At 47.4% G+C, this 27950-nt stretch overlaps 2 protein-coding genes across 15 annotated transcripts; one reads left to right on the plus strand and one right to left on the minus strand.

Annotated features, from left to right (window-relative positions):
* Positions 1–304: 304 nt before the first annotated feature.
* On the plus strand, positions 305–14422 carry Anxa9 (annexin A9). Of its 8 annotated transcripts, XM_003478944.4 has the most exons (15): positions 313–485; positions 599–699; positions 1193–1278; positions 1837–1933; positions 3726–3820; positions 4020–4133; positions 4267–4357; positions 5326–5405; positions 5838–5897; positions 6335–6419; positions 6559–6654; positions 6751–6809; positions 13722–13844; positions 14061–14164; positions 14289–14422. In XM_003478944.4, the coding sequence occupies exons 3-14, from the start codon at positions 1204–1206 to the stop codon at positions 14121–14123; spliced, it is 1038 nt and encodes a 345-aa protein (XP_003478992.1). In that variant the 5' UTR covers positions 313–485; positions 599–699; positions 1193–1203; the 3' UTR covers positions 14124–14164; positions 14289–14422. The 8 variants fall into 8 exon arrangements, with proteins under 8 accessions (XP_063109126.1, XP_063109132.1, XP_063109129.1 ...); XM_063253062.1 differs by lacking the exon at positions 13722–13844 and having other exon boundaries at positions 307–485; XM_063253049.1 differs by having other exon boundaries at positions 309–485; positions 13722–13926; positions 14061–14422.
* Positions 14423–15383: 961 nt separating this feature from the next.
* Mindy1 (MINDY lysine 48 deubiquitinase 1) lies at positions 15384–27584 on the minus strand. 7 transcript variants are annotated; one of them, XM_063252988.1, is made up of 12 exons: positions 27430–27583; positions 26885–27281; positions 21903–21997; positions 21181–21766; positions 20883–20940; positions 19929–19993; positions 19078–19236; positions 18286–18388; positions 17581–17723; positions 16620–16811; positions 16077–16229; positions 15384–15919 (listed from the first exon to the last, which is right to left on the minus strand). In XM_063252988.1, exons 4-12 carry the CDS (start codon positions 21646–21648, stop codon positions 15839–15841), a joined length of 1422 nt encoding a protein of 473 aa, XP_063109058.1. In that variant the 5' UTR covers positions 21649–21766; positions 21903–21997; positions 26885–27281; positions 27430–27583; the 3' UTR covers positions 15384–15838. The 7 variants fall into 7 exon arrangements, with proteins under 7 accessions (XP_063109058.1, XP_063109070.1, XP_012998502.1 ...); XM_063253000.1 differs by having other exon boundaries at positions 16077–16199; positions 21181–21997; positions 27430–27584; XM_013143048.3 differs by having other exon boundaries at positions 16077–16202; positions 21181–21997; positions 27430–27584.
* Positions 27585–27950: the final 366 nt, after the last annotated feature.

Genomic DNA, 27950 nt, shown 5'->3' on the forward strand with positions numbered 1-27950 from the left:
ATGTGCCCCAACAGGTTTTTCTCTATCAACCTTGAAATCAGCCCAGAGCCCGTCTGACCTGCCCCCTGGGGAGCTGGAGCCAGTGGCAGAGCCAGGTCAGAAGCTGGACTTAGAAACTGGGTCTCTGCGGGCCTACGTGGCCCTCCAGGGAACACAGCATACAAAGCCTCCTGTGTCCATGTCCCCTGCTGGGCACTACCAGGCTGAGCAAGTTCACTTGCATGGGTTCCTGCTTAGCTTCCGGAGGAGAGATGCTAGGCAAGGAGGTGTCCACATGGGGCACCTGGCACAGCCTAGTTCTCTCCCCCGACTGGGAGGGGCCAGGGCCCAAGACAACAGCTGGGTTGGTCTTCAAGAGAGGCCATCTGACTGGCTGCCCTGCCTATGCTGCCCACACCCCCTCTCCTCTACCAGGCTGCACAGGAGCTGGTGCCCACACAAAAGTCCACCCGGCACAACGCCTGCCACACCTTCAGCACCTCTGGGTAAGCCGGATCTCCTGGGTTGTCAGCTGGGGAGGGGCATCACTGATTGCTTGCAGGCGGGAAGAATGTTTTATTTTCCTGCTTTGACACTGCCTGCTCTCTCACTTGCCCAGGTGCCTGTGTCCACAAGGACACAGATTCTCACATCAGCTCAGACCTCACTGCTGCTGACTGAGGAGCCCACTGAGGTTCCCTGGGGAAGGGCAAATAGAAGGTACGCTCTGCGGGCAGGGCTTGGGGCTGCCTTAGCAGAGCTGGACCTGGGGGAGCTGCAGTTGGGGCATCTCCCACTCCCTGGACTTGGCCGTGGCACCTAAACACCCCACACAGCCCCAGGAGAATCCTGCCAGGATGTGGACCTCAGAAGGGGACATAATCTCAGACCCAGGGCTGAGGAACTTGCATTCAGCTTGGAGTTAGGAAGGGTTTGGTTGGTGCTGTTCTAAGGGTCTCCCTGGTCGACCCTCACCTTAGTGAAGGGGATGCCAAGGGGAAACTTTCCCCTTCTCTTTGCTCTTATCCTCTGTTCATGTTCCCAAGCCCACTGAGCAGCTTAGTTTTTTGGTGTTTTGTTTTGTTTTGTTTTGTCTGTAACACAACAAGGGAAAGAATTGGCAGTGAAGTTTAAGCCCAGTGCTGAGGGACACTGGGGGTTGGGGGTCCTGCCTGGGCTCTGTCTCCCACTCTTGCCTTCCTGCCTAAGCCAGCTTGCTGAACCATGTCTGTGAGCCGTGGAGAGATGGGGCCATCACTAACGCAGGAAATCCTCAGCCACCTGGGCCTTGCCAACAAGGTAGGAGCTGCTGGGATTTTAGGGATCAAGTTTGGATTTTGTTTTTTGAGTTTTTTGTTGTCATTAGTATTTGTTTGTTTGTTGTTATGTTTTTGAGACAAGGTTTCACTATGCTGTTCAGGCTGGCCTTGAACTTATTTTATAGCCTAGGCTGCCTCAAACTCCTGCCTCACCTCCAGAGTGCTGAGATTACAGGTGTGCATCACTATTCCCAGATCTGATACTGTTTTTAGAAATAGGGTCTCATTATGTTGCCCAAATTGCCCTCAAATTGCAGATCCTCCTGCCTCAGTCTCCCAAGTAGCTGGGATTATAGATGTGTGCCATCACCCCCAGATAAGAATCTTTTTTTTTTTTTTTTTTGGTGCCGGGGATCGAACTCATGACCTTGCGCTTGCCAGGCAGGCGCTTAAGCCACTGAGCTAAATCCCCAGCCCAAGATTCATTTTTTATGCATCTACTCTGAGACTGTGAGAACATGGGAGAATAAGAAAAGGAAAGTGGCCTAGCTGGGCACTGGGGGTGGCAGGCCCTTCCTAATCGTATCTGCTTTTATAGACTGCAGCATGGGGGACCCTGGGCACTCTCAGGACCTTCTTGAGCTTCAGTGTGGACAAGGATGTCCAGAAGCTACTGAGAGCCATAACAGGCCAAGGTAAGCCTCTTCCCTCTGTACTTGGGTATGCCAGTTGGAAGCCAGGAGGGAGGGAGGTGCTAATAGCTCCCAGATGCTTGTGAAATGCCTTAACCCCTGCATGGGGGTGAGGACCACAGCAGTGTCACATCTGTCCCCACAACACACCTGTGAGGCAGCTTTTTATTCCCACCCTATGGGGAGGACGCAGCTCAGAACAGCACAATGGAGATTCATTTTTTTTTTTCCTCCTTCCCCAGTAATTGAACCCAGAGCCTTTGCACTGAGTTATATCCCCACCCTTGTTCTGTTTTTTTTTGGGGGGGGGCGGGGTTTGTCTTTTTCCTTTTTATCGGTACTGGGGATCAAACTCACGACTGCCTGCTTGCAAGGCAGGCGCTTATGCCACTGAGCTAAATCCCCAGCCCCTGTTTTGTTCTCTATGTAGCCCAGGCTGGAGTTGAACTCCTGGCAATACTCCCGCCTCAGCCTTCCAAGTGCTGGGATCACAGGTGTGTGCCACCACACCTGGTACCATTTTTTATTTTTTAATTTTATCTTATTTTTATTTATTTATTTGTCTTTTTGAGACAGAGTCTCACAATGCAGTTCAGGCTGACCTCAAACTTACTTTGTAACCCAGGTTGGCCTTGAACTGAGTTATCCTCCTGCCTCAGCCTCCTAAGTGCTGAGATTACAGGCATACTTCACCTTGCATTTTTTATTTTTAATTTTGAGACAGGGTCTCATCAACTCCTTAACGTGATCAGGCTGGGCTCACACTGATTTCCTGTCTCAGCCTCCCAGAGAGCTGGGATTATAGGCAGGCATATTCTACTATACCCAGAATTGGGATTCCAAACCAAGTTAGCCAATCCAAAATTTAAAAAAAATTAGGGGTGGGGCAGGAATGCTTGGGCTTGAACCTATAGTGTCACACTAAGCTATATCTCCAACCCTTCTTATTTTTTACTTTTTATTTTGAAACAAGTCCTTGCTAAATTGCTAAATTGACTAGACTGGGCTCAAACGTGTAATCCTCCTGCCTCAACCACTGTACCCAGTTTAGAACTGAGATTCTAGAGCTGGGCATGATAGTGCATGCCTGTAATTCCAGCACTGGAGAGGCTGAGGCAAGAGAATTACCACAAATTTGAGGCCAGCCTAGGTTACATAGTGAATTCAAGGCAAATCTGAACTACATAGTGAGACCTACCCTCAAAAATAAATAAACAAGAGCAAGGTGTGGTGGTTCATGCCTGTAATCCCAGCACTCGGGAGGCTGAAGTGGGAGGATCCTTGGGAGTTCCAGACAAGCCTGGGCTACAAAGTGAGCTCAAGGCCAGCCTGAACTGCATAGTGAGACCCCGTCTCAAAAAAATAAATGAATAAATAAATAAATAAACAGAAAGAACTGAGATCCCAAGCCATGTTAGCCAATGCAAAAAGCCTTTTCTTTCTCCCTTTCTCTCTCTCTCTCTCTTTTTTTTTTTTTTTTCTTTTGGTACTGGGAGTCAGGCTCATGACCTTGCACTTACCAGACAGGTGCTGTGCTGTGCTGCTGAGCTGTATCCTGGGCCCCTCTTTTTTTTTCCTTGACCATCACACCTGGCCCCCTTTACCATAATAGGTGTCAGATTTGCATGCCATTTTGACATTTATTTGCATCTTTTTTTTAGAGAAAATGTAAACAGGGGTGAGGAACCCTAGCTCCTTCCCTTCCTGGCCCTTCCCTAGATGCTGTTGTCTCTCCCATGGAGCAGAGGGTCTCATGTGAGGGCCCTGGCTCCATTCCCACCTTCCCCTGGCTCAGGTGTAGACCACAGTGCCATCATTGAAGTGCTGACCAATCGCAGCAGAGAGCAGAGGCAGCTCCTTTCCCGAGCTTTCTGGGAGCGCACCCAGCAGGTGAGACGCTGATCCCCGGAGCAGAGTCCAGGGTGAGAGTCCTAGCAGGGTTTGGGGTACAGCAAGTGCGGCCGAGGCCAGCCCCTGCCCCCAACTAAGATGAGATAAAAAACCAGCCAAATCCCAAGCCCCCCACACTTCCTGATGCCCCTGACCCCTGGAGCCCTCTTGCCCCTGCTGTGGGGACAATTTACCGTAGGACCTGCTGAAGTCCCTGCAGGCGGCTCTCTCTGGAAACCTGGAGAGGATTGTGGTGGCCCTGCTGCAGCCTTTGGCCCAGTCTGACGCCCAGGAACTGAGGACAGCCTTAAAGGTACAGAACAGGTTCCATGCGGGGGCATCCAGGAATCAGGGACACTGAGGGAAGCAGGAGGGCACTTGTAACCCTCCCAGATCAAGTGAAGTGGCCCATGGCACATCTCAGAGTGGCTCCCCATTTCCCGTAGGCCTCAAGCCCTGCTAAGGATGTAGCCTTGGAAATTCTTGCCACCCGAGCTCCGCCCAGGCTGCAGGAGTGCCTGCAAGCCTATAAACGTGGTGAGAATACTGCAGGGGCCCCTCGGGTGACTAGGGGACAGGGAGCTGTAGGACAGCCCCTTCCACACTCCCTAGATACAGCCATCTGGAATCCTGACTGGCCCAGTTTGCTTCCTCTGGGGTCTCTCTTCCCTTCCCCTTCCATGCCTCAGTGTCCCCGGAGGAGACCCTCGTGTGATCATTAAAGAATGAGAAACAATGATTAGTTTGGGGGTCCAATGACATTGGACCTGTAAAAGTCCCAAACATGCCCGCACCGCACCACCTCCCAACCCCCTTGCTATCCTTGTCGTGGCAGATCTCCAGCTGCAGGTACCCTGGGTGCAGCCTGAGGGGAAGTTAGGGTGTCATCTGTCTGGCCCCTGGCTGGCACCTGCCTCACCGCTAATTTGTAACTGGCTTTGTCTGGTCTTCATCTTGGCCCCTCCCCTTTCCTCTGATGTCTGATCTCAGCCTGTCCCCCCTTCCTCCCTTCTGTCATTTGCCATGGTGGGGATGGAACCCAGGACTTTCACACAGGCTAGACAAACACTCCATCACTAAGCTGTGTCCTCCTGTTTTTTTTTCTTTTCCCCTCTCTTTTCTCTCTCTCCAGCTCTCCCAGCTCCACATCTCCTCCACACATCCTTTTTGCTTGCTGACAGTCATCGATTCGAGGCCATACTGGCCATCTTTCTTACCTCACAGTATGGCTTTCCTGTTCCACTCTTGTCTGGGTGCCCTCTAACAGTGGCTACCTCCTGCCTGGCAATTTGGTGCTGGGAATGAGCACATCTCAAGCTGTGAGATGTTCTCAATGGCATGGTGGACCTAGGCCTCACATCCTGGGAATAGGCAGCTGTCCTGCTATGCTGAGCAGGAGACAGCAGGGCTGGCAGGACACCGTGAGTCAGGCACTTGGTAGGTCCTGGGGCTGTCTACACTGGGGAGGCTCCAGAGGAGTCAGAGAGCTCCTGGCCCCACCCCAGATTTCCAGGTGGAAGCTGAGGAGGACATCAAGTCTGGGACCAGTAGCATCTTGCAGGACCTGCTCCTGGCCCTGGCCAAGGTGAGAAGGACCAGCCTGCCAGGGATGGGAGTTACCCTCATCAGGTCAGGGCATCAGGTCAGAGAGCAAAAGGATCACTACCCTATGATAAACAAAAGGGGACTTTGGGAAGCTGAGATCTGGAGATAAAAGGCTGCCTCTTGGTGGTTCAAGCCTATAATCCCAGCATTCTGGGATGCTGAGGCAGGAGGATCACAAGTTTCAGCCCACCCTGGGTAATTTACTGATTTAGAGACCCTGTCTCAAAATAAATAATAATAATAATAATGGCTGGGCATGTAGCTCAATGAAGAAGCCCTGGGTTCAATCCCCAATAATGCCCAAGAAAGAAAGAAAGAGAGAGAGGAGAGAAGAGGAAAGAAGGAGTGGAGAAGAGAGTAAAAGAGAGGAGAGGAAAAAAGAAGAGGCCCCCTGAGCAGTGTCTCCTTTTAGGGCAGTCGTGAGAGCTACTGTGGCATCACTGACTACAATCTGGCAGAGCAAGATGTCAAGGTGAGCTTGGCCTACACCTCTTCAAGGCCACACATGTAAGATACAACACCCAAGCCCAACCCCCAAAGCCCAGGCTGTGCACCCAGGTCTGTAAACGGGCTCCCCATCCCCACCCCAGGCAGGCATGGCCCAGGAGCCTGTAAGTCATCTCGCAGGAGCTCATCAGCCATCCCTCTCTCAAGACCTGTCCTGGGCATCATTTAATTCCTGGGGCACCCAGAGTTTTCCAAAGCAGAGAATAGAGCTGTGAAGGCAGAGCTGGTATTCTTAGCCACACACACATAAACATGTGTACACATGTGTATGCATACACCTGCATGTGCCCGCACACACACAAGTTAACAGGTTAAAATCCCATTTACCATCCTTAATTTCCTCATGGTGATGATGGATCCTGGGAAAATCCCAGCCATGGCTGATTCCTCTCTCCATCCCAGGTGCTACAGCAGGGGGAAGGGCCTGGCAAGGAAGATCCATGGGTCCAGATCTTCTCCCAGCGCAATCCAGAACACCTCAGGCGAGGTATGCGCAGGCCTTCTCGTCCCCTCAGCTTGCTATAATGATGAGTTGTGGTGGAGGGAGGTAGGAGGGAAACCCTTTCTCTATGACAACTACTTCCGCAACCACCAAGTCATCTTTCTACCTACTCCCCCCATGCAAGTGTTTGATCTGTACCAGTGGCACACTGGGCAAGCGCTGGAGGAGGCTGTGCGAGACCGTTTCCATGGAGATGCCCAGGTGGCCCTGCTCACTCTAGGTAGGGGCCCACCTACGGCATGGAGTAGGGGTCTCTCCTGGGATGGGAATCTTAGGCCCTAGTCCTGGCTCTCTTTCCCTCCCTCTCTGCTTTCAGCCTCAGTGGTCAGGAACACGCCGCTGTACTTTGCTGACAAACTTCACCAGGGCCTCCAGGTGAGAAGCCCACTCCCTTCCCCTCCCATGGCGGGGTGGTAACACAGCAGGCTCACATGTGCTTTCATAAAGCCACAGCAGCTCTCTTCCCCCGAGTTTCTCAACTGTCTTCTTGAGGGTAGAAGGGCCTGAGCTTGGGGCTGGGGATTTAGCTCAGCAGCATAAGCACCTGCCTTGCAAGCAGGCCGTCGTGAGTTCGATCCCTGGTACCGATAAAAATGAAAAAGACAAAAAGAAAGTTTGAGCCCAGCCTATGCAATTTAGTGGCTGAGCAAGACCCTGTCTCAAAATGAAAAATGAAAAATGAAAAAAAAAAAAAAAAAGGGCCAGGGATTTAGCTCAGCAGTGTAAGTACCTAGTTGCCAAGCGCAAGGTCATAAGTGGGATCCCTGGTATGAAAAATAAAAAGTAAATTTTAAAAGTAGGTGGACATGGTAGCACACGCCTATAATCCCAGCACCGGGAAGCTGAAGCAGGAGGACCACTGAGAGTTCCAGACCAGCCTGGGCTATAAAGTCAGTTCAGTGCTTGCCTGGACTGCATAGCGAGACCCTGTCTCAAAAGAAACAAAAAAAGAAAAGAAAAGGTCTGGGGATGAACCTCCATGTGAAAGCCCTGGGTTTACTCTATGCTTTTATTTCCAGTTGTAGGCATCGGTGATAGTACTAAACTAGAATAATGACAGAAGCCTGCTTATTACACACAAGGGATTATCCCGAATGTGTTAAACAGATGTCACCTGATCACCACAAACATGTTCCATCCTTATAACTAAAACACCAAAGAACAAAAAGGTTGAGTACCTTGCCAAAATCACACAGCTAGTAAGTGATACAGCCTCCCTAAGGAACACTTAATAATTCAGGACATTCACAACTTGGGTCACTTAGTCTGCTAGCTTAGCACCTAGGGGCTCCTTTGCCCACTTTGGTCAGCATTTGTTCCATATCAACCATTCTTGAACCAGCAGCCTCAGTTGGAGTAATTCTACCAACAGAATCCAGGCATTCTGCTCTATGAACTAGGTCCCCTGTGAGAATCATCCCCCAAAACCTATATATAAAAATTTACCAAGTTACAGAAAGTAAAATGTGAAGAAGGTAAAAGAGATTGTTTTGGTAGATGGACTAGTTCTTCTGTGTACAGCCTGAGAGGTCATCATGCCTTATTGACAAAAAAAAAAGTTATAAAGCTGTAATCCTAGCTGCTCAGCAGGCTGGGGCAGGAGGATTCAAGTCTAGCCTTGACCTCTTAACAAGACCTTGTTTCAAAGTAAAAACTTAGAAAAGGCTGGGGATGTGGCTCATTGGTAGAGCACTTGTCCAACATATTCAAGGACCTGTGTTCATTGCTATGTAATGCAAGAAAACCAAAAAAGGAAAGACAGTCTATAAGCACTTTCTCTATCATCCAGAGGTTCTCATCCTGACAGTAAATTTTTTTCACATTCAAAAGTTTATTTACTTGACAAAAACACAATGTGATATTATCCTAAACGGAGAGAACCTTAGTAAAAGCCTAAAGTTTATTCTCATTTAAAAAGCTACAAACATCACAAAATGCAGAAAATTATAATGTTTTGACTCATAAACCAAGAACTTATCTAGGAAATTTTTATTTTACCCTTTATGTATATTTGGGTTTCTATATAAGAGAAACCATGTGATATTTAAGCGTGTTCCTAATTTTATTACCTAATGATGATGTCTCCAGGTGTCTTCGTTTTTCTGCAAATGACTTACCTGGTTTTTTTTTAGACAGGATCTTGCTATGAGGTCAAGACTGGCATTAAACTTCATATGTATCCCAGGTTGGTCTCAAACTCACAGGACTCCTCCTGCCTTAACCTCCTGAGTGCAGGGATTGCAGGTGTATACCCCCACGCCTGGCAAGTTTGTCCATTTTTATGGCAGAGTAATATTCTTTTATGTATAAATCCATATTTCCTTTATTCAGTGATGTGTTAATAGACATATAGGCCACTTCCAAGATTTAGCTATTGTTCTGGATGTGATGGTTCACAAGGCAGGAAGACCAGTTTAAGTTTGAGGCCAACATGCACTACATGGCAAGACTCTGTCTCAAAAAAAAAAAAAGAAAAGAAAAAAGAAAAAGAATGTACCAATTAACAAATGGCAATTACATGAAGTGATCTGAACAAAGGTACTTACAAGTAGAAACAAAATGCTTCCCGTATAGGCAAAACAATGGTGCTATAACCAAACCATTGGCCAGCTCATTAGATTCTCTAGAGGACCAAGAGGTGGCCTTCCTGTCCCTATTCTTAACCTTTTATTGTTCAGATTCTGTTGAAGCTTGTGGTACAACTCACTGCCCTTGACCCAGAAAGAGGACTGCAAGCCTGTTAATATTAGCACTGGCAGAGGGACTTTGACATCACAGGATGTGGAATGGGTCTCAGCAGAAAATTGAGCTGTACAGAGATGTAGCTAAAAACCATTCAAAGAATTTATGAGCTTTCAGGCCGCCACGGCTTTCAAAGCAGTGGCACGTGAACTTCCAAGGCACTACATAAATAATGAATAGAAACTATCTGTAGGAAAAGGTCTTTTGATTAAAATGGGGAGGAGTGCAGTGTAAAGATATTTACAAGAAAAAATAAATATTTACAAGAGGAAAACTAGTTAAGAATAAAGTAATATCCCCCCTAAAAAAAAAAAAGATTCCTCTGTAACCATAATGAAACCCCATCAAAAGCACTCAAAACGCTGGCTTTCTTCTGTTCTTTCGAACACTCTTCCCGGGTCTGGAGATGAGGTGGTAAATTTCTCATGCAGGCTCCCTCATTTCATGTGTTGGCTCAGAGAAGCATTGCCTTTGCTTGCAGCCCGGTTTCAGCTTTCTTGGGGGGAGGAAACAAACCTGCCCCGAGATCAGACTTCCTGGTTTCTTCCTGGAGCTGGAGTCTGCCTGTCCTGCTTGTCAACTGGAATGCAGGGATGGCAGCAGCAGCAGCAGCGGTGACCCCTTGGCAGTCTCCAGTGTGGCCTTGGACTGTTCCCAGATGTGGTCACATGTGGAGACTTTCGGGCTAGAGTCTTGGTCAGGGTCGCTCATACTAGTCTTCCCAGGTAGCCTTACATGTATCTTAGCAGCAGAGAAAGTGGAGGAACACTTGGCCAAACCAGGGCAGGCTGGTCTTCGGCTGAACTGGAGGTAGGGCTCTCGCTTAGGGGCAACTGCTGGTTTGCCCTTTGGCTGAGTTGTGTTTCTGAATATACTCATCAGGAGACTCCATTTCCTTAAAAATAAGCTTCATAGGGCTTTTTTAAAGTGTAGACTAGTGACTGTAGTTTGTTTCCCATTCCCAAGTTTGGAAAACCCATCTGTGTAGAGAAAGTTTCTTTCTTTTTTTCTTTTTTTTTTTTTTAAACTTTTTGAGACAAGGTTTTACTATGCAGTTCAGGCTGGCCTTGAGCTCACTTTGTAGCCCAGGCTGGTCTCGAACTCGCAAGAATCCTCCTGCCTCAGCCTCCTAAGTGCTGTGATTATAGACCTGTGCCACCACGCCTGGCTGAGAAAGTTTCTTTCTAAAGGTTCCTTTGAATCATTATTATCATTTATTTCACTTTTTTCCTGAGACAAATGCATTCTCACTCCTTGGGATGAGAGGTGGAATTAAGAAGTGAAACAAAAGATCTTATTAAGGAGAAGGATGTTTATGGAATTAGGTAAAGGTAACAAGAAAACAAATGGGGGCTGGGGATTTAGCTCAGCGGCATAAGGACCTGCCTTGCAAGCAGGTGGTCATGAGTTCAATCCCCGGTACTTATAAAAAGGAAAAAGACAAAAACAAAAACAAAACAATAAAACAAATGAGAAATAGAACATAAAGGTGACTCACGCCTTTAATCCCAGCACTCAGAAGGTTGAGGCAAGAGGATCACTGTGAGTTCAAGACCAGCCTGGGCTATAAAGTGAGCTCAAAGCCAGCCTGAACTGCAGACCCTGTCTCAAAAATAAAGGGAGGGGGAGGGGAGGAGATGTAAGAAGAAGAAGAAAAAGAAATACTATGATGGATAAAAATAGAAAAACAGGAAGAGAAATTCCCCAGGCCCAAAATAATTCAGTGAAGAAAAAAGAGAAAGGGAAATAAAATTTTTTTTTGTCTTTTTCTTTTTTTATCGGTACCAGGGATCGAACTCACGACTGCCTGCTTGCAAGGCAGGTGCTTATGCCTCTGAGCTAAATCCCCAGCCCCATACATTTTTTTTTTTTTTTGGTGCTGAAATCCAGGAACGAACGAAATAAAAATTTTAAAAGGGTGCAAACTTTTATAGATTGGGACTGAGTCCAACTTTCCTTTTTTAACTTGTTGCCTTTCCACAGGCTGCACTTTATAAGAATGAAAACCTCAGGGCTGGAGGTTTAGCTCGGCATAAGCACCTGCCTTACAAGCAGGCAGTCATGAGTTCGATCCCCGGTACTGATAAAAAGGAAAAAGACAAAAAAAAAAAAAAAAAAAAAAAGAATGAAAGTCTCATTTGCAGGTAGCGCCAAGATAAATTTTTCCTCATTTTGGTTTATATTCTTGTGGTAAGACTGTCTCACTAGTTCACAGAGACAATAATCTGACCTGAACTAAATAAAAGTTGAGACACAAATACATAAATAAATAAACACATAAATAAATAAAATAAGGTGCAAAAACAGAGAAAGAAACTTCTCTATACTTTTGAATGAATGTTTTTTCCCTAGAGCCACAGTTTTGGGGTCCAGCAGTTCAGTTTTCTCTGCCTACCCTCATGGCCTGTGACTCTGCAAGGTGCCCCCTCCGTTGCAGAGGACCCCCTTCCTCCAAGGCTTTGGCAACAGGAGCGGTGTCCCCACTGCACCAGCGGACAGGAAGGCAGTCAGACCCCAAAATCTGTGCCAAGTATGGGCAAATGCAGGCTCCCACACTCAATGCTAACTTTGTCAGGCCCCACACAACTCAAGCTGGTCCTGGACTCCTGCTGCTGCAGAGATCAGAGTTCAGCTACTACTTCCTGGCCTGAGTGTGAACCCTCCCAGGGGGGTCTCTTTCTAGCCTGCTCCCTCTTCACAGGGTCACTCATGGCTGTCACTGTGAGAAGGCAACATGGAGGGTGCAGAAGTGAAGTCTCCTCTGCACCCCAATTAATTTCCTTTCTTTTCGGGGATCGAACTCACCCAATTAATTTTCTTTTTTTTTTGATTGGTACCAGGGATCGAACTCATGACTACCTGCTTGCAAGGCAGGCGCTTATGCTGCTGAGCTAAATCCCCAGCCCCCAACTCAATTAATTTTCAATCAACTCTTTCTTGGAATGGCACCCAACCAAGCACTCTCTGGCAACATGCTGGCTGCCTGTGCTATGATGCCTATCTGGCTGTTGTGCCCCGCAGTGAGGAAGCCCCCTTGGAGTAAAACCCTGCACTGTCCTGGAGGTACCTGCCCCTGGAGCCTGCATGGCTGACCCAGTCCACACCATCTGTCCCTGTAGTCCCCAGCACTCACCCTGCTCCTGCAGAACTGGGTTCCTCTCCTGATGAGCCAGAGCCGTGGAGAGTATGCAGACTGTTTCGTTGCCTTCTCTGTGCTTTGGTTTGTCTTTCGAGCTTCTCTATAGCTTTTAATTTTTCCTCTCAGTTTCTTCCCAATTCCTGGCAATCTACTTCGCTTTTTTTCTTCCCTAAATTGTCATTTATTCCAGTGTCTCTAGATTAATGTTCTTGACTAGGAAAGCCTGGATTATAATGAGCCAACTTCAAGATTCATTTGAAGAGTAGTTACCTGTCTATATTCTTGTCATAAAACAAATTTGAAAACCTGGGCATGATGGCACTTGTCTGCAATCCCAGCACTTGAGGGGCTGAGGCAGGAGGATCACTATGAGTTAGAGGTCAACCTGCATGGCCTAGTGAGACCTTGCCTCAATCAATCAATCAATCAATCAGTGTTTTCTAAAAAATAAGCCAGGTGTGGTGACACACACCTGTTATCCCAGCAATGGCAAGGCTGAGGCAAGAGAATCACTGCCAGTTCAAGACCAGCCTGGGCTACACAGTGAGCTCAAGGACAACCTGAACTAAGGCAAGACTTTGTCTCAAAAAGACAATAACAACAACAACAACATAATAATAATAGAGTCACAAAATAATATAGGTCCCTTTTCCTGAAAAATTTTAAAAGGAAAAAACAGGCCAGGAAGAAATCTGAGTGGTAGAGCACTTGCCTAGTATGTGTGAGTCCCTAGGTTCAATTCCCAGTATGAGAGAGAGAGAAACATTTTTCTCAAACACTCCTGTAGATTTTTATTTTGTAGTACTGGGGATTGAACCAAGTCCTTTGTATTGAACTATATCCCCAGGCCTTTTTATTTTGAGACAAGGACTCACTAAATTGAGGCTGGCCTCAAACTTGTGATCGTCCTGCCTCATCCTCCCCAACAGGATTACAAGCCATACTGTTTAGAACATATTGTTCTAATAACATTTCTTTTTCTAATGGTGGAGACTGAATCCAGGCCAGGGCTCATGTATGCTAACTATGTACTCTACTGCTGCACTACCTTTTTTTTTGAGGCAGGGTCTTGCTAAGCCACTAAATGGCCCCGCCTCGTCTTAGTCTTGAACTTGTGCTCTTCCTATCTCAGCTCTCATTACACAGCTGTTTCACTTGTGGCAGGATGAAGGAAGACATGAGGAAGAAACAAGAGAAATGTTTAAATTCTCCCTCAGGGACTAATCTTTCTTGCTGTATCATCTTCTAATGAGAATGTACCAATAAAAATAACTTTTCCCCAGAATAATATTTATGTATACTTCTTTCTCCTTGACCCCGCTTCCTATGCTAAACCTCCAAGTGACTCATTCCTAGTGAAAATCTTACTGTCTAAATATTCCCTCATCTCTTCCTTTCTCTATCAGGAAACTGAGCCCAATTACCAAGTCTTGACGCGCATCCTTATCTCTCGAAGTGAGATTGACCTTCTAAGCATCCGAGCAGAGTTCAAGAAGAAATTTGGGAAGTCCCTCTACTCTTCTCTCCAGGTGAAACAGCCAGGAGCCCTCAGTTTCTCTCCTTGCCGCCACCCCTGACAGACGCTTGCCGCTGAGCATCTACGCCCTGCCTGTGAGGAGCATGTGTTTGGTTAACTGGACGCTGACCCTGCCCTTGGCTGAGCTGTGAACCGGCATGAGGGAGGCATCAGCATGCCAGAGCCCTGGCACGGTGTGTCTTCCTAACACTGACTCCCTTGTCTGTAGGACACAGTGAAAGGAGATTGCCAGCAGGCCCTGCTAGCCCTGTGCAGAGCTGAAGACCTTTGAGACCGCCTTGCCTTCCACCTCACAGCAACATTTAAGAAACTGTAAGTCCTTGTTTGGCTGAGCCTGCAGGAGACCAGCTCAGCCTCCAAACAGGATAACCTTGCACACACACAGCACCACATGCACCAGCTCCTTGTTGAGATCAGGACGCTGCGTTTCTTTCAGATTCCTTAATTCAAGCCTGGGGATTTAGCTCAGCAGCATAAGCGCCTGCCTGGCAAGCACAAGGTCCTGAGTTTGATCCCCAGTACCAAAAAAATAAACACATAAATTCCTTAATTCCCCCTATCTCAAAATAATGTCTGTACCTGAGTCCTCTTGCTCCGTCTTGGGTGTGTGGAAATGGGTATCTTTGATAGTTTCGTTCTGCCCATCCTCTTAGAGCCTGGCCCGAACCTCACTGATACTTAACCTCTGTTTTGCAAACCTCACTACTGTTGTGTTCTAAAGTTTGGGTGGAACAGGACATGGACCAGGAAGAGGCTTCGACCTGGCACACCTCTGATGGACACTTAGCTGTCCAACAGGAATCTTGTGTTTGTCCAGGGCTACAATTGTCAACACACTCTGCCCTGAGGGACTGGCCCCCCTAACATCATTACCCTCTTTTCCCAGGAAATTTCAGGCAAAATAATTGAGAAACAGCTATCAGAACATTAGAAATTGTCAGAGGTAGAGTTCATCTGGTGAACTGGGAAGATAGTAGAGTGTCAAGCTACCCTCCCCAACCTGGGAAATCTTAGTAACTTGCCCAATTCATCTCTGCATGGAAGGATGTTGAAACCCACTTTTCTTTGGGGCAGGATTTCCCATAGAACATCTGTGAAAAACATAAACAAAAGAAGCCAGGCGTGGTGGTGCACGCCCGTAATACCAGCATTTAAGAGGCCAGGGCGGGAATTCAAGGCCAGTCTAAAATATGTAACAACACCTTATCACAAAGAAACAAAACAAACCAATTTTGGTGGTTCATGCTTGTAATATTAGTACTTGATAGGCTGAGGCAAGAGGATCATTGCAAATTCAAAATCAGCAGATGCTACAAAGTGAGCTCAAGGTCTGCCTGAACTGCATAGTGAGACTGTCTCAAAAAAAAAGAAAAGAAAAGAAAAGAAAGAAAACATAAACAAAAGAGAAACAGTTCCCTTGCTGGGCTTCATTAGAATGCAGCCTACCTCTCCCCACCCCCGCCCTTTCTACATTCCTCCAAGGGGTCAAAAACCTCACCCCATAGCTGCAGGGTAAAGCAAACAACAGATCTCAGGAAAGAGGTTTTATTTCCAAACCTTAGGCAGGTATTACAAATAACAGAGATACAAACCCAAATCAAACCCTGAAACAAGTGGAAAGGGGCCTGCAGTAGCCAAGGGCCCCCAGGCACTTGGAGATGGAAGGTAGGAGATCTGCATTCCAGAGAAGGACAGAGCCCTGGAGCCTGAGTCTGTGTGTTCCACAGGCTACCCCAGGAAGGGAACTGGAAACCAGAAATCCTTCCCCACCGATCCCTGATGGGAGGGAGAGAAGATGGCGGCAGCACGTGAGGGCAAGGATGTTGCTGAGTTGGCCCTTAGTATCCTCCTGCCTCAGCCTTGTGGCTGAGTCTGTCCTTGCCTGCCCTGACCCCGTCGACCCATAAATAAGTTACCCTGTATATATCAGGGGCTGAAGTGGGGAAGCAAACCAGCCAACCACAGCCTCTGAACAAAGAGGCAGAACTACAGTAGAACACAGTCAGACTGCTGCTTTGGCCTCTGCCGCCGCTCCCCAGCTGGCCGTCCAGATGTGGCTCCTCGTCCCTGTATGGGATTTAACAACTGGTAATCCAACACCTTTGGAAGGGCCCAGGGTTCTTAAAGAGGTTCACGATCGGTGGGGAAAGAAAGACAGCAACGGGTGCCAGGGAAAGGGCAGGCAGGAGAAAGGCCTGCAAAGGGAAGAGCTCAGTAGATTCACCTGGGGCAGTGGGGCCCGCATCTGCATGGGCTGGGCCACCTGCTGCTGCTGATACTCCTCTTGCTGAAGTTGCTGGGCCAGCTCCAGGTCAGTCAGGCCCACCATGCCTTGTGGCTGCTGCTGCTGCTGTAAGGACAGGGCAATAAGGTAGTCCTGGAAAGAAAAAGAGTTAAAAAAGGTAACACCTGTAATTCCAGCCATTGGGAGGCTGAGGCAGGAGGATCCCCACAAGCTTGAGGTGGGGCTGGGCTGCACAGTAAGACCTTGGCTCAAAAAAAAGTGTTACAAGGTGATGTAAACTGAGGTGGACTGAGATTCAGGCTAGGTTTCCAAACCAGATTTCCTTTCAAAGAGCCAATGTATTCTCTGTGGTGCCAGAAAAATACATACCAAGTGGAGAGATGGTCCACAGGGAACAGAGAGTAAAGGAGCATGGATGTGAGATGTCATGGCCACCAGGTGATAAAACCCATGCGATTCACTTAAGGCCCAAAGCTCTGAGAGCAATGAGACTGATGTACCTTTCCCGAAGGCCACACACACCTGGTCTACCTGCAGCTGCTTTTCCGGGGAGCCACCAGCACCCTCTGCCCCAGCTGCCTCGCCCAGGGAGTGGCTGAGGTGGAAGTCAGAGTCACAGAAGCAGCTGTCCCCATCCACATTGTGCAGGCTCTCCCATACCACCTGCTCCTCCTGTAGAAAACCTTGGTCTGTGACCAGTAGGTACAGGTGATTCTGAAAAGAAAAGGATGGAGCCCATGGGTAGGATAGGACACAGGGGCGACTTTCTGTCCTTGATCAGCTGAGACACACACCTAGAGACCCTCTGAACCCCCTGGCGTGCTGGCCGGAACATGTGCCCTTTTATAAATGGAGAGAAGAGGGCACCCCAAGTGTATGGCCGGGTGGGTGACAGTGCAGTGTTACTGTGGTCAAGTGTGGGGTCCTCGGGGCTGAGGTGCCACCAAGAGTCTGTCTCCACCCTATTCTTCCTGGCTCGCTGAGCTTGCTGATGGCAGTGGGGCTAAACCCCTGAGAACCAGGGGCGTCTCCCTCTTGTATGAGTTCCTTGAGAACTTTGGCCATTTCTAAGTATTCTTTGAAAGTTGCACTTCTCTTTTCTGAGAGAGGAATCTACTAATGGCAGGCTTATCCCGCATGGCTTGCTGTGGCCACTGCAAAGTGGCAAAAATGACAGGCATCATTTCTAGGCAGAAGCACTAAGACTGAATACAGAGTGACCAACTTTCTCTCCCCACATTTCCCAGATAAAGGCTCATTGTCAGCCTAGGTCCAGTGGAAAGATACTAAGAACAGAATGTCACTCATCTGCAGTGGAATGCAGCGTGAATGAGAAATAAATGCTTATCATAGGAAACCAGATTTTAAGGTCAGTTGTACCTACAAATTAGCCTACCTTATCCTAGCTGAGACACTGACCCAAGAGGAAAAAGGTATTAGGGAAAAGACAGAGCTTCAGCCCCCGCCTCCAAATCCTCATCACCTTGTGCTTAGTCATAGTGCTAAAGTGGTTGTTCCGGAAAAAGACGCTAAGTTCATCCTCTTTGGCAGCCGCAGTAAGCTCACACAGGCCATGGTAGGTCAGCTGTGCTGCAGTGGTCTCAAGGAACTGCTCTGCAATCAGACCTGCCAGAAGGCACAAGACAGAAACTTGGCTTCAGTCCAAAGCCCATGATGGGCCTAGTGTGCTACCACACACATATATCTCAGCACTCGAGGCCGAGGCAGGAGGATCACTGTGAGTTCAAGGACAACCTGGGCTACACAGTGAACTCAAGGCCAGTCTGAATTACACAGGGAGACCTTGTCAAAAAAGAAAAGAAAAGAAAAAAAGCCTATGATGGAGTGGGAAAAAAGAGGAGTAAGACTCAGGGGTAGAATATTTGCCTTGAATGCATGAGGCCTTGGATTTGACCTGTAGCACCATCAAAAACAAATAAAACAAAATCCAGGATGGGAACGATCATCCCCACATAGCCTATCAAAAGCCCTCCTGAGTTCCACTTGAAATCCTATTGCTGGGGCTATGGATATACCTCAGTGGCAGAGCACTTGCCTAGTGTGCTTAAGGCTCAGATTTAGTGTGTGTAAATGAGTGGGATGGGGTGGCAGGTGACACACAGTAAAACATGAACCCAAGCAGCCATTCTTCCCAGCATGCGAAACCCTGGAGGCCAAGGGATCTCACCTTCCGTCTCAAGGTCGGGGTCACTGGAGTGTTTGCAGGTGATGATCTTCTCTACCAGCTGGTTATAACTCAATTTCCCAACTGCACTCACAGCCTCAGGACTCTTCAAGGAGTGAAAGTGGGCGGGACCAAAACAAAATCTGAGGTTTTTTTTTTTTTCTTGTTTCATTTTTCAAGGAAGGAAATGAACCAAGCCCACAGGATCAAAGGTTCCTGAATTTTTTTTTTTTTTTTTTCTTTTTTGAGACAGTCTCACTATGCAGTTCAGGATGATCTTGAGCTCACTTTGTAGCCCAGGCTGATCTCAAATTTGCAATGATCCTGCTACCTCCTGAGTACTTGGGATTACAAGCATGCGCCACCACACCCAGCTAGGATCCTGAATTTTTGATGTCTAAAGAACAGATGGGGGCTGGGGATTTAGCTCAGGGCATAAGTGTCGGCCTGGCAAGTGCAAGGCCGGGCCGTGAGTTCCATCCCCAGTACCAAAAAGAAAAAGAACAGATCCTATTTGCACATATTAGAAGGCTGTCTCAAAAAAAAAAAAAAAAACTTGAAAGTTAAGGAATTCTGCAGCTAGAGATTTAGCTCAGCAGCTTAAGTGCCTGCTTGGCAAGCACAAGGTTGTGAGTTTGATCACTGGTACAAAAAAAAAAAGAAAAGAAAGAAACTCAAGGAATTTTGCAGTAGGTCTGGTTTCCAAACCTATTCCCTCCCAGTCAACCTAACTCCTAAATCCCCAACCCCGCCTCACCAAAGTGTGCCTCACTCACACCCAGAGCTACCCTTCACCTGCGGATCCGCCAGCCAGCCGTGGTATAGAGGGATGCCCAGGAGGTCAAAGACGCTGCACTCAGGCGTGTACTCAAAGTCAGAGACCCCTGTGAACCGCACATTCACATCCAGGCCAGTGGCCAGCCTAGGCAGCACTGTCATTGCGTCGTCCACATTCTGGAGACAGAGAAAAAAGTGATGGCTGGCCCAGGCTCCTCTCCCGGCACACTCTGCTCTATCCCCAGAAATTTAAAAAATAACACTATTCGTGTTACTTTTCTTCCCTGCATCTCTTATAAGTCATTCCATTCCTCCTTTATGTCACCAGACCTTCTTAAAATTTTTTATTTTTTTAAATTAATTTATTCTTTTTTTGAGACATGTCTCACTAGTAATTTAGACTGGTCTTGAACTCACTGTGTAGCCCAGGCTGGCCTCAAATTCCAGGTGATTGTCCTGCCTCAACTTCCCAAATGCTATTACAAGTATGCACAGTCATGCCCAGTTTTTTTGTTTTGTTTTGTTTATTGTTTTGGAAACAGAGTCTTACTAACTTGCCTAGGCTGAGTTTTGTTTTGTTTTTCAGTTTTGAGTTTTTGTGTTTGTTGAAACAAGGTCTCACTATGTAGGGCATTGAACTTGCTTATATATCCCAGGCTGACCTCAAATTCATGGTAATCCTCCTGCCTCAGCCTCCTGAGTGCTGGGATTATAGGTACATACTACCATAGTCAGCTCTCAGCACCAAAAATATGTCACCTGCTCTTCTTGCAGAAGTCAAGATTCAAGGAACCTTGTTCAGAAGCAGTAAAAGGCTTTTCTAAGTGGTTCCAGTACCTTTTTACAAACCTGCACAACATTGGCCTCACCTGCTGAAAATTAAGCTGAAGGCCTTCTGATTTCTCCTGGGGCTTGATGGACAGGAGGCAGTCTCCTATAAGACAGAATCCCTTGTCAGCCTACCCTACCAATCACCCCAAACCTCAGCCTCTTTTTCTGGAAAATGATAGTATTGTCATGGGACCACATATTTTCAGAGGTGAAGAGACCTCAGAGTCTAATCCAACTCCTTAGAAATAAGCTTACAAAGGTGAAGGGCCTCCCCAAGGTCACATACAGAAGCTAGGGGTAGAAGGAGGATAGGGATATCACTAACTGGTACAGTGCTTGCCTAGCATGCTCTGAGGGTTGGCCCCAAGTACAGGAAAAAACAAACAAACAAACAAACAAACAACAAATCGCTGAGGATATAGCTCATTGGCGCAGCACCTGCCTGGCAAGCACAGAACCCCGAGTTTGAGTCTCAGTACAAAAACAAAACAAAACAAAATGGTTGGGTATGGTGGCTCATGCCTGTAATCCCAATTACTTGGAAGGCTGAGACAGGAGGACCACTGTGAGTGTGAGGTCATCCTGAGCTATAAAGTGAGCTCAAGAACAGTCTGAACTGGGGGCTGGGGATTTAGCTCAGTGGCATAAGCGCCTGCCTTGCAAGCAGGCAGTCGTGAATTCGATCCCTGGTACCGATAAAAAGGAAAAAGACAAAAAAAAAAAAAAAAAAAAAAAAGATCAGTCTGAACTGCACAGTGAAACTGTCTCAAAAATACAAAACAAAACAAAAAACAAAAAAACAGGATTCCTGACACCTTAACCTTTTTTTTTTTTTTATCTTGATCTTTGCTTTTCGTTGTCCATCCTTGCAAAGAAGCCCTGCAAACCCTTACCCTTTCCAACCACACCATCACTCCCAATGGGGATCCCTCCACAGTCTGGGCTTCTGGCTGAATGGATAGCTCTGGGAGCCCCAAGGTGGCCAGTCTTACCCAGGTGGGCCATTAGCTCTTCTGATGTGATCATTTCCTTTTGGGGGGGCAGCTTCACCTGAAAGCAGAAAAGATGAGCAGGTGTTGCCTCCCTCCCAGAGCCTCATGGTGGGACCTATGGGAAGCTAGACAGGTCCGAAATACTGTAAGGCATTCCTGATGCTAGAAAACAGCAGAGAAAGGAGTCGGATGGAGAACAATCTGGAAAATTTTGACAGGGCTGAGGAAAGATCAAGGTGGTGGCTTGGAAAGAAGAACTCTCAGTATCCTCCCAGTGCCTGTCTGAGCGCCCTCTTACCTTCCACTGAAGAAAGAGGATGTTCATGATGGCAAGCAGAGGGCAAGGGCCGTTAGTGCTCTGCATAATGATGGGCGTCCGTGCTCCCTTCCAGGGGATCCATTTCACGCAGTAGAAGTCGGGCTCAGGCTGCCGGGCCCTGGGACACTGGGGAAGCTCCTGGGGCCCACAGCAGGCCTCGATGGTCTCTACTTCTCGTGGCTTCCCGCCGGGGGACCCAGGTGGACGCACCTGGGCTTCAGGTGGGGGGCACTCAAGGTTCTCCCTGCCCTGGGCAGGGAGCAGAGTTTGGTCTCCCAGCTCCAGCTGTCTTTGGTCTCCCTGCTCCCTCTCCCCACTGGCATCTTTAGCATTCGTGTTCTGAGGCTGCTCCTCGGATCCCAAGGGGACCTCGTGGTTTTCACAGGTGACCTCTTCTGCACTCCTGGGCTTATCAGGGACTTGGTGCTCAGGCTGAGCGTGTTCCATAGTGGGTGAGAGTCAACTAAGGGTCCCTGACAGTGTTCTTGACCTTTACCTAAGCCAGTCCTGATATACAAAGCAGAGCCCTGTCCACCAAGGTCATTGGGTTGCAAAGCAGAGAGACCTGGAAAAGGATTGGGAAGTGAAGTGGTATGGAAGTTGGCTCAGTCTACACAGCCACTCTGAGATAGAAGCAGCACCCGCCTTTCCCCGCTATGTACACAGAAGGACTCAGGCTGAGCTCTCCACCACTAACTTGCCTCGAGATGGGATGGGTACAGGCTGGGCTTCCAGGCTTGACAGGGAGGACTGGGATGGGGGTGGGGATTGAATGCCACAGGTGGACTCAGCTTCACTGAAACACATAATGACAGAGAATGAGGAAAAGACAAAGTGATAGAGGACCTCCAAATGATATAGGAAACTTTTTTTTTTTTTTTTTTTTTGGTGTATTGAGGATCAAGCTCATGACCTCACGCTTACCAGGCAGACGCTGATGTCACTGAGCTAAATCCCTGGCCCAATATAGGAAACTATTATAACTCCCAATCTGATAAGTGTTTGATACATGCAAGTTCCCCAAAATCAAAGAATGAATTCTGAGGAACAATGGAAATTAAGAGTAGGAAATTAAAAAAAAAAAAGAGAGTAGGAAATTTTACTGTGGGGGAGACAGCTCCTGAGAGACAGAGGGGACCAGACAGTGGGTTAACCATGAGCCCAGTCCTCAGAAGTTTTGTTGGTTTTTGTTTTTTGTCTTTTTTTGAGATAAGGTCTTGCTATGTAGTTCAGGCTAGTCTTGAACTTTCTTACATAGGCGAGGCTGGCCTGGAACTCATGGCAATCCTGCCTCAGTCTCCCAAGTACGGGAACTGCAGGCCTGCACCATTATACCCAGCTTCAAAGGAAGATTTATACATTAAAATCACAAGGTAGGTATAACTGTTATACTAAGATGCTGAAAAATTAAAATAACTGATTAAAAGATAATTAGCAAAAATAATTAAAAAGATAGTTATTAGCAATATTGTCATTCTGTACTGAGCTCGTTCGTCACCCTAGTAACCAAGCACCAACCACAGTTATAGATTAACTGACTGCGTAGTTATGCTGTTCTGCATGCATCACCCCCCGCAAGTAACCTGTGTGCTATGTCAACCTTTGTTCCCCCTTGTAAGAGACAAATGATGTGTCAACCATTACTCCCTTTATAAGAGACTAATGTTCCTGGAATTGGTAGACCAAGCTATGAATTGGCTAACCACCCACTGTGAAATGCCTCTTACCTCAAGCAAAGGGGAACAAAGGCCCACCTTGTTTCTGTTTCTCATCACTATGTACTTAATGATCAATGAGCTAATCATAAATGAACTATAAAAATCAGTCAAGGGGCTGGGGATTTAGCTCAGCAGCATAAGCTCCTGCCTTGCAAGCAGGCAGTCATGAGTTCGATCCCCGGTATCGATAAAAAGGAAAAAGACAAAAAAAAAAAAAAAAATCAGTCAAAATTCTAACTCAGTTGCACAGCTTTGCAAATTCCATCTGCACTGTGTCGCTGGGCCAGCTAAAATAAAAGCGCTTCTTCCTAAAAACGATGTTGTTTTGCCCTGTCTTTTCCATTCCATCAAAAATGGGGTTTTGCCCCATTTTTCATCTCGGGGGCCTTTTTGGGGAAGTACAACAATAACATCATAAAATGGATATAAGGTAGGACAAAACTATGGGGAACCAATAAGATTACACGTGGAATCTGCCTGTGTACTGTTGGCCCAGTGGGGCAGCAAGGCCTGTAGCAAGTGTGCATGGGAAGAACAAGGACGTCTTTTGGAAGACATGAGTCTCGAGGTCTCCGCCTCCCAGGTGACTGATGGCCATTTGGAATATTGATCACTACTATTGATCCCTGTGGGAGGTACCTAGGTGTAGTCACTTGTCTTTGTCCTGAGGCTGGCCTGCAATGAATGTACCTCCAGCCACAGTGTCTTCTTATCTTCTGCACTGATTCCATCTAGGGCCTGGCTGCGCTTTCTTTCTTTCTTTCTTTCTTTCTTCCTTTCTTTCTTTCTTTTTTGGTCTCAGGGATCAAAGGTCCTCACACTTGCCAAGGAGGTGCTTGTGCAGCTGAGCTAAATCCCCAGCCCAACCTGGCTTTTCTGACTGGGTAATATGGCTTCCTAACTTAGCTGTCTATAATAAGAGGAGGGGAAAGTGGAAAGGAGAAAAAGCAAAGGAACAGAAATGGAGAAAGAGCCAGGCATGATAATGCACACTCGTAAACCCAGCACTCAGGAGGCTGAGGCAGGATTGCTGTGCTTCAAGGCCAGTCTGGACTACAAAGTGTGACCTTGCCCCCCCCCAAAAAAAAAGAGAGAGAGAATCAATGAGAAAGAAAAGTTAAATTACTGATGGTGGAACAGGCCTCAGCGATTCGAGAGACAGAACCAGGAAGATGAAAAGTTCATGCCATTCTGGGTAACTTAGGAGCCCTGTCACAAAATGAGGGGGCCTGAGATGTTCAACAGTAGAGCACTTGCCTGACCCACACCACAGGCAGGCTGGGCCAATTCCTCTGCCCTTCGCAGAATTCCACAACACACACAGGGCCTTTAGGGGTACCCCCTTCTTGCCTCACCTCAGGGCTAAAAAGGTTCACAATCACATAGTGCTTAGGGTAGAGATGAAGGGCATAACCACGCTCCTGGGGTAACTCCTTGGTGAGGAAACCAGGTTCTGCTGAAATCTACACCACCCAAACCACAGCACAAAGGTCCCGGGAGGGCCTTCCTGTTTGCTGGGAAAAGGTGGGTTACAAAGACTCGAACTGGAAGGTGGGCCTGGTGTACATAACTTCAGGCTGCTGAAACAAAAAGCACTTCCTTCAAATTCTTCCAGCGAGCTTCTCCTCTCGTTTTTTGTTTTTGTTTAGACAGGGTCTTGCCATGTAGCCCAGGCTGGTGTAGAACTCTGCAGCAGTCTTTCTGCCTCAGCCTCCTGAGTGCTAGCATTAGACAAGCACCACCACACAACTCTAGCGAGCTTCTCTTGATACTAGAGTTGAGATAGTTCCTCTTTAAACCCAAATTGCATAAACCCAGAAATATTCCTCTTCCCCTGCTTTTTCTCCTTCCTCTTGTTCTTCTCCTCCCTTTAAATCAATTAGTTGTAAATTCCACTGTACTCAGACCAGCTTTTTTTTTTTTTTTTTTTTGAGATAGGGTTTTACTCTGTAGCCTAGGCTGACCTCAAACTGGAAGCAAGCCTCTTGCCTCTGCCTCCAGATTGCCAACAATGCTCTCAACAACTTTTTCTTTTTTTGTCTTTTTGAGACAAGGTCTCACTATGCAGTTCAGGCTGATCTCAACAATCCTCTTGCCTCAGCCTGCTGAGTGCTGGGATTACAGGTATGCACCACCACGTCTGGCTTTCATCAAATATTTATGTGGAATATTAAAATACTAATTACTGGCTTACATAGAAAAAAATATTCCCTCAGTCAGGTGTGGCACACATGCCTGTAATCTCAGCACTTGGGAGACTTGAGACAGGAAGATGGTGAATTCAAGATCAATCTGAGGGCTGGGGATTTAGCTCAGTGGCAAAAGTGCCTGCCTTGAAAGTGTGTGGTTGTGAGTTCGATCCCTGGTACCGATAAAAAAAAAAAAAAAAAAAAAAAATCAAGATCAATCTGAGCAGCAAAACCCTTTCTCAAAAAAAAAGAAACTGAACTTGACTTTTCTTCAGCTTCCTCCTCACCTGAGATAATGCTGTTTTCTTTTCTTTTCTTTTTCTTTCTTTCTTTCTTTTTTAGTCTTTTTTGAGACAGGGCCTCGCTATGCAGTTCAGGCTGGCCTTAAGCTCACTTTGTAGCCTAGGCTGGTCTCGAACTCACAACGATCCTCCCACCTCAGCATCCTGAGTGCTGGGATTACAGGCATGTACCACCACTCCTGGCAAAACTGTCTTCTTTTTTTTTTTTTTTTAATCGGTACCGGGGATTAAACACACGACCGCGTGCTTGCAAGGCAGGTGCTTATGCCGCTGAGCTAAATCCCCAGCCCCTAAAACTGTCTTCTTATAACCTGCAATAATTTGGGGCAGTAGACAGGGTGGTACATGTCTGTAATCCCAGCATTTGGGAGGCTGAGGCAGGAGGATTGCTGCAAGTTTGAGACCAGCCTGGGCTACATAGTGAGTTCAAAATCAGCCTGAATTACATAGCAAGACCCTATTTCAAAAAAAAAAAATTTTTTTTTCTCTGCTAGCTACATTTCATTTACATGTTAATTTGAATCCAGGCAGTAAAAATTGCCTGCAAGCCTTAAGACTTTTTTTTTTCTCTTTTCCTCCTTTCCTCCGCCCCTTTCACATGGTTCTTAGGGTAAGCCTTGAAACAGATACCAGAGTGAGAAAGTTAAAAAAGCTTGAAGAAAATCAGGCTTATTTTCTGCCCAGTGCTAGAAATGATCAATAATTGAGTGGGGGTTGGAAGCAAGCTGGCCAGAGGGAGTGACCAAAAGAAACTAGAGCCCCCCCCCCCGCAGAGAAAGAGAGAGAGAGAGAGAGAGAGAGAGAGAGAGAGGTCCTCAGAACCCAGGCAGAGGCGAGTAATGTGGGAGATAGGCAGAGAATAAAGAGGGCTTCCACCTGTAAAGTACTCTGGTGGAAAGCCACAGAACACTTCAGACTGGGAATGGACAAGGGGGAGGGTACTCAAGGAAATCAAAATTTCATCCTTTTCCTTCTCTTTTCTCAGCTCAAGTCCTGTACTTTCTCTCCACCTCCGAATTCTGTTGTGGTGGCAGGTGAGGAGTTAAAAGAGCCCCAGCCCCATCTCAAGGGGAGGAAATTGCTCAGAGTAGAACCAGCACATAAAATGGGTGTGACTGTGGTTTCCAGAAGGAGCCCCTTTCTGAGACCTTTCTCTCCCCTCAAGTCCCTTAACGTCCCGGGCCAGTCTCCCCAGTCTGACCTAGATCTTCAAGCAACCAATGGTTTCAATTTTCCCTCTGAATATATCAAACAGTGCACTGTCTATCTGCTCCCAAAGAAAAGGGGAAGAACTTGGTTGGGAGGAAATGAAGGGACCACCAGGATCTCCTTTCCATTCTCCTTCAAGCAAGCCAGACTTCCAGAGACCACTGATCAAAGGAGAGCCAGCTGCCAACTCCCCGGAGCTGTCGAGAAAAAGGAGAACTGTGGGTGAGGGAAGAGGTGAAAAGATGGTTAAAAAAAAAGTTTTTACCTTACAGAAATGGGTGCAGTTCCAGGACCAAGCGAGAGGGTTCAGCTCTGGAGGTTTAAGGAGGAGGAGGTCAGCAAGGGCCACCAGAGCTCACTGCCTCCCGGCTGTCAACGCCAAGCTTATGCAGGTTGACACAGGTTCAGAGCAAGCATGGCTGGGGCTAGCTGCGTTGTGGTCACTTCCGGACTCACACCCAGGGCTCGGGGCACCACAGCAGGGTGAAGGCAAGTAGGACGCAGTCCAGGTGCTCCTGGGCTCACTCTCCAGGCGTATTCAGGATTCCTGAGTGGCTGAGTCTCCAGCATGTGCTCCAGGCCCTGCATCCAAACTGGTTTCCAAAGGAAGTTTGTGGTTTTGCTTTTTCCTCTCCCTGTCTGTGTTCCTCTCTCTCAGTTTTCTATTGGGGAAAAAGAAAAATTAGTCAAGGACAAGCTCCCTGGAGGAGGAGGGGCCTGCCCAGCACTGGAGGATTTCCATCAAACTTAGTCAGCAGCTTAGTGATCAGCAGAGACAGAGACAGAAACAAGCAGAAAAAAACAACAAACCCTTTCTCTTCCCTTTGCCTGCCGCTGGAAGAGACGGTGCACTTGTGCCTCTCTTGGTGAGAACAGGGAAGAGCAAGAGTCCTGCCCAGTGAGGGGGGGGCAGGCTGGACAGCAGCAGCTGTTGGATCTGGGCTTCTCCCTATGCGTGCTGGACAGACCTGTGCTCTAGATCTGCAGAAGCAGGGCCAAAGAGCACAATATTTGCATTTTTACTCACTTAATATAAAAAACAGCCCTACTTCTGTTCCTCTGGAGCCTACTGAGGGCTCCTTCACACACACACACACACACACACACACACACCGTACCATTTTTCTTAGTGTAGAAATGAAACGAGTTGGGCTGTGTGCATCTGGTAGCTCACAGGTGTGGGAGAAGCCCCAGGTTCTGGGGAGAAAGCACAGAAAGGAGAGAAGCAGCTGACAGGAGATCTGACTTCCTGTGCTCACAGGCCTCCCTGCATCAGTCCCCTCCTCAGCTTGGGGAACAAGGAAAAGCTTGTGTGAGGCTGGCAGTAGGAA

The sequence above is a fragment of the Cavia porcellus genome, unplaced genomic scaffold (assembly GCF_034190915.1).
Source record: "Cavia porcellus strain 051 isolate PalLab524CR breed Dunkin Hartley unplaced genomic scaffold, mCavPor4.1 scaffold_1, whole genome shotgun sequence".
Taxonomy (NCBI): Eukaryota; Metazoa; Chordata; class Mammalia; order Rodentia; family Caviidae; genus Cavia; species Cavia porcellus.

Excerpts from the sequence above, each read along its gene's own strand:
- Anxa9 (XM_013143190.2), top strand. The coding sequence starts at position 1,204 with ATGTCTGTGAGCCGTGGAGAGATGGGGCCATCACTAACGCAGGAAATC. Across the intron at positions 3,821-4,019 it reads TCTGGGAGCGCACCCAGCAG|GACCTGCTGAAGTCCCTGCA; the intron begins GTGAGACGCTGA and ends AATTTACCGTAG. Across the intron at positions 4,134-4,266 it reads AACTGAGGACAGCCTTAAAG|GCCTCAAGCCCTGCTAAGGA; the intron begins GTACAGAACAGG and ends CATTTCCCGTAG.
- Mindy1 (XM_013143047.3), bottom strand. The coding sequence starts at position 21,648 with ATGGAACACGCTCAGCCTGAGCACCAAGTCCCTGATAAGCCCAGGAGT. Across the intron at positions 19,237-19,928 it reads TTCAGCTTAATTTTCAGCAG|AATGTGGACGACGCAATGAC; the intron begins GTGAGGCCAATG and ends CTCTGTCTCCAG. Across the intron at positions 16,812-17,580 it reads GCACTATGACTAAGCACAAG|AATCACCTGTACCTACTGGT; the intron begins GTGATGAGGATT and ends TTTTCTTTTCAG.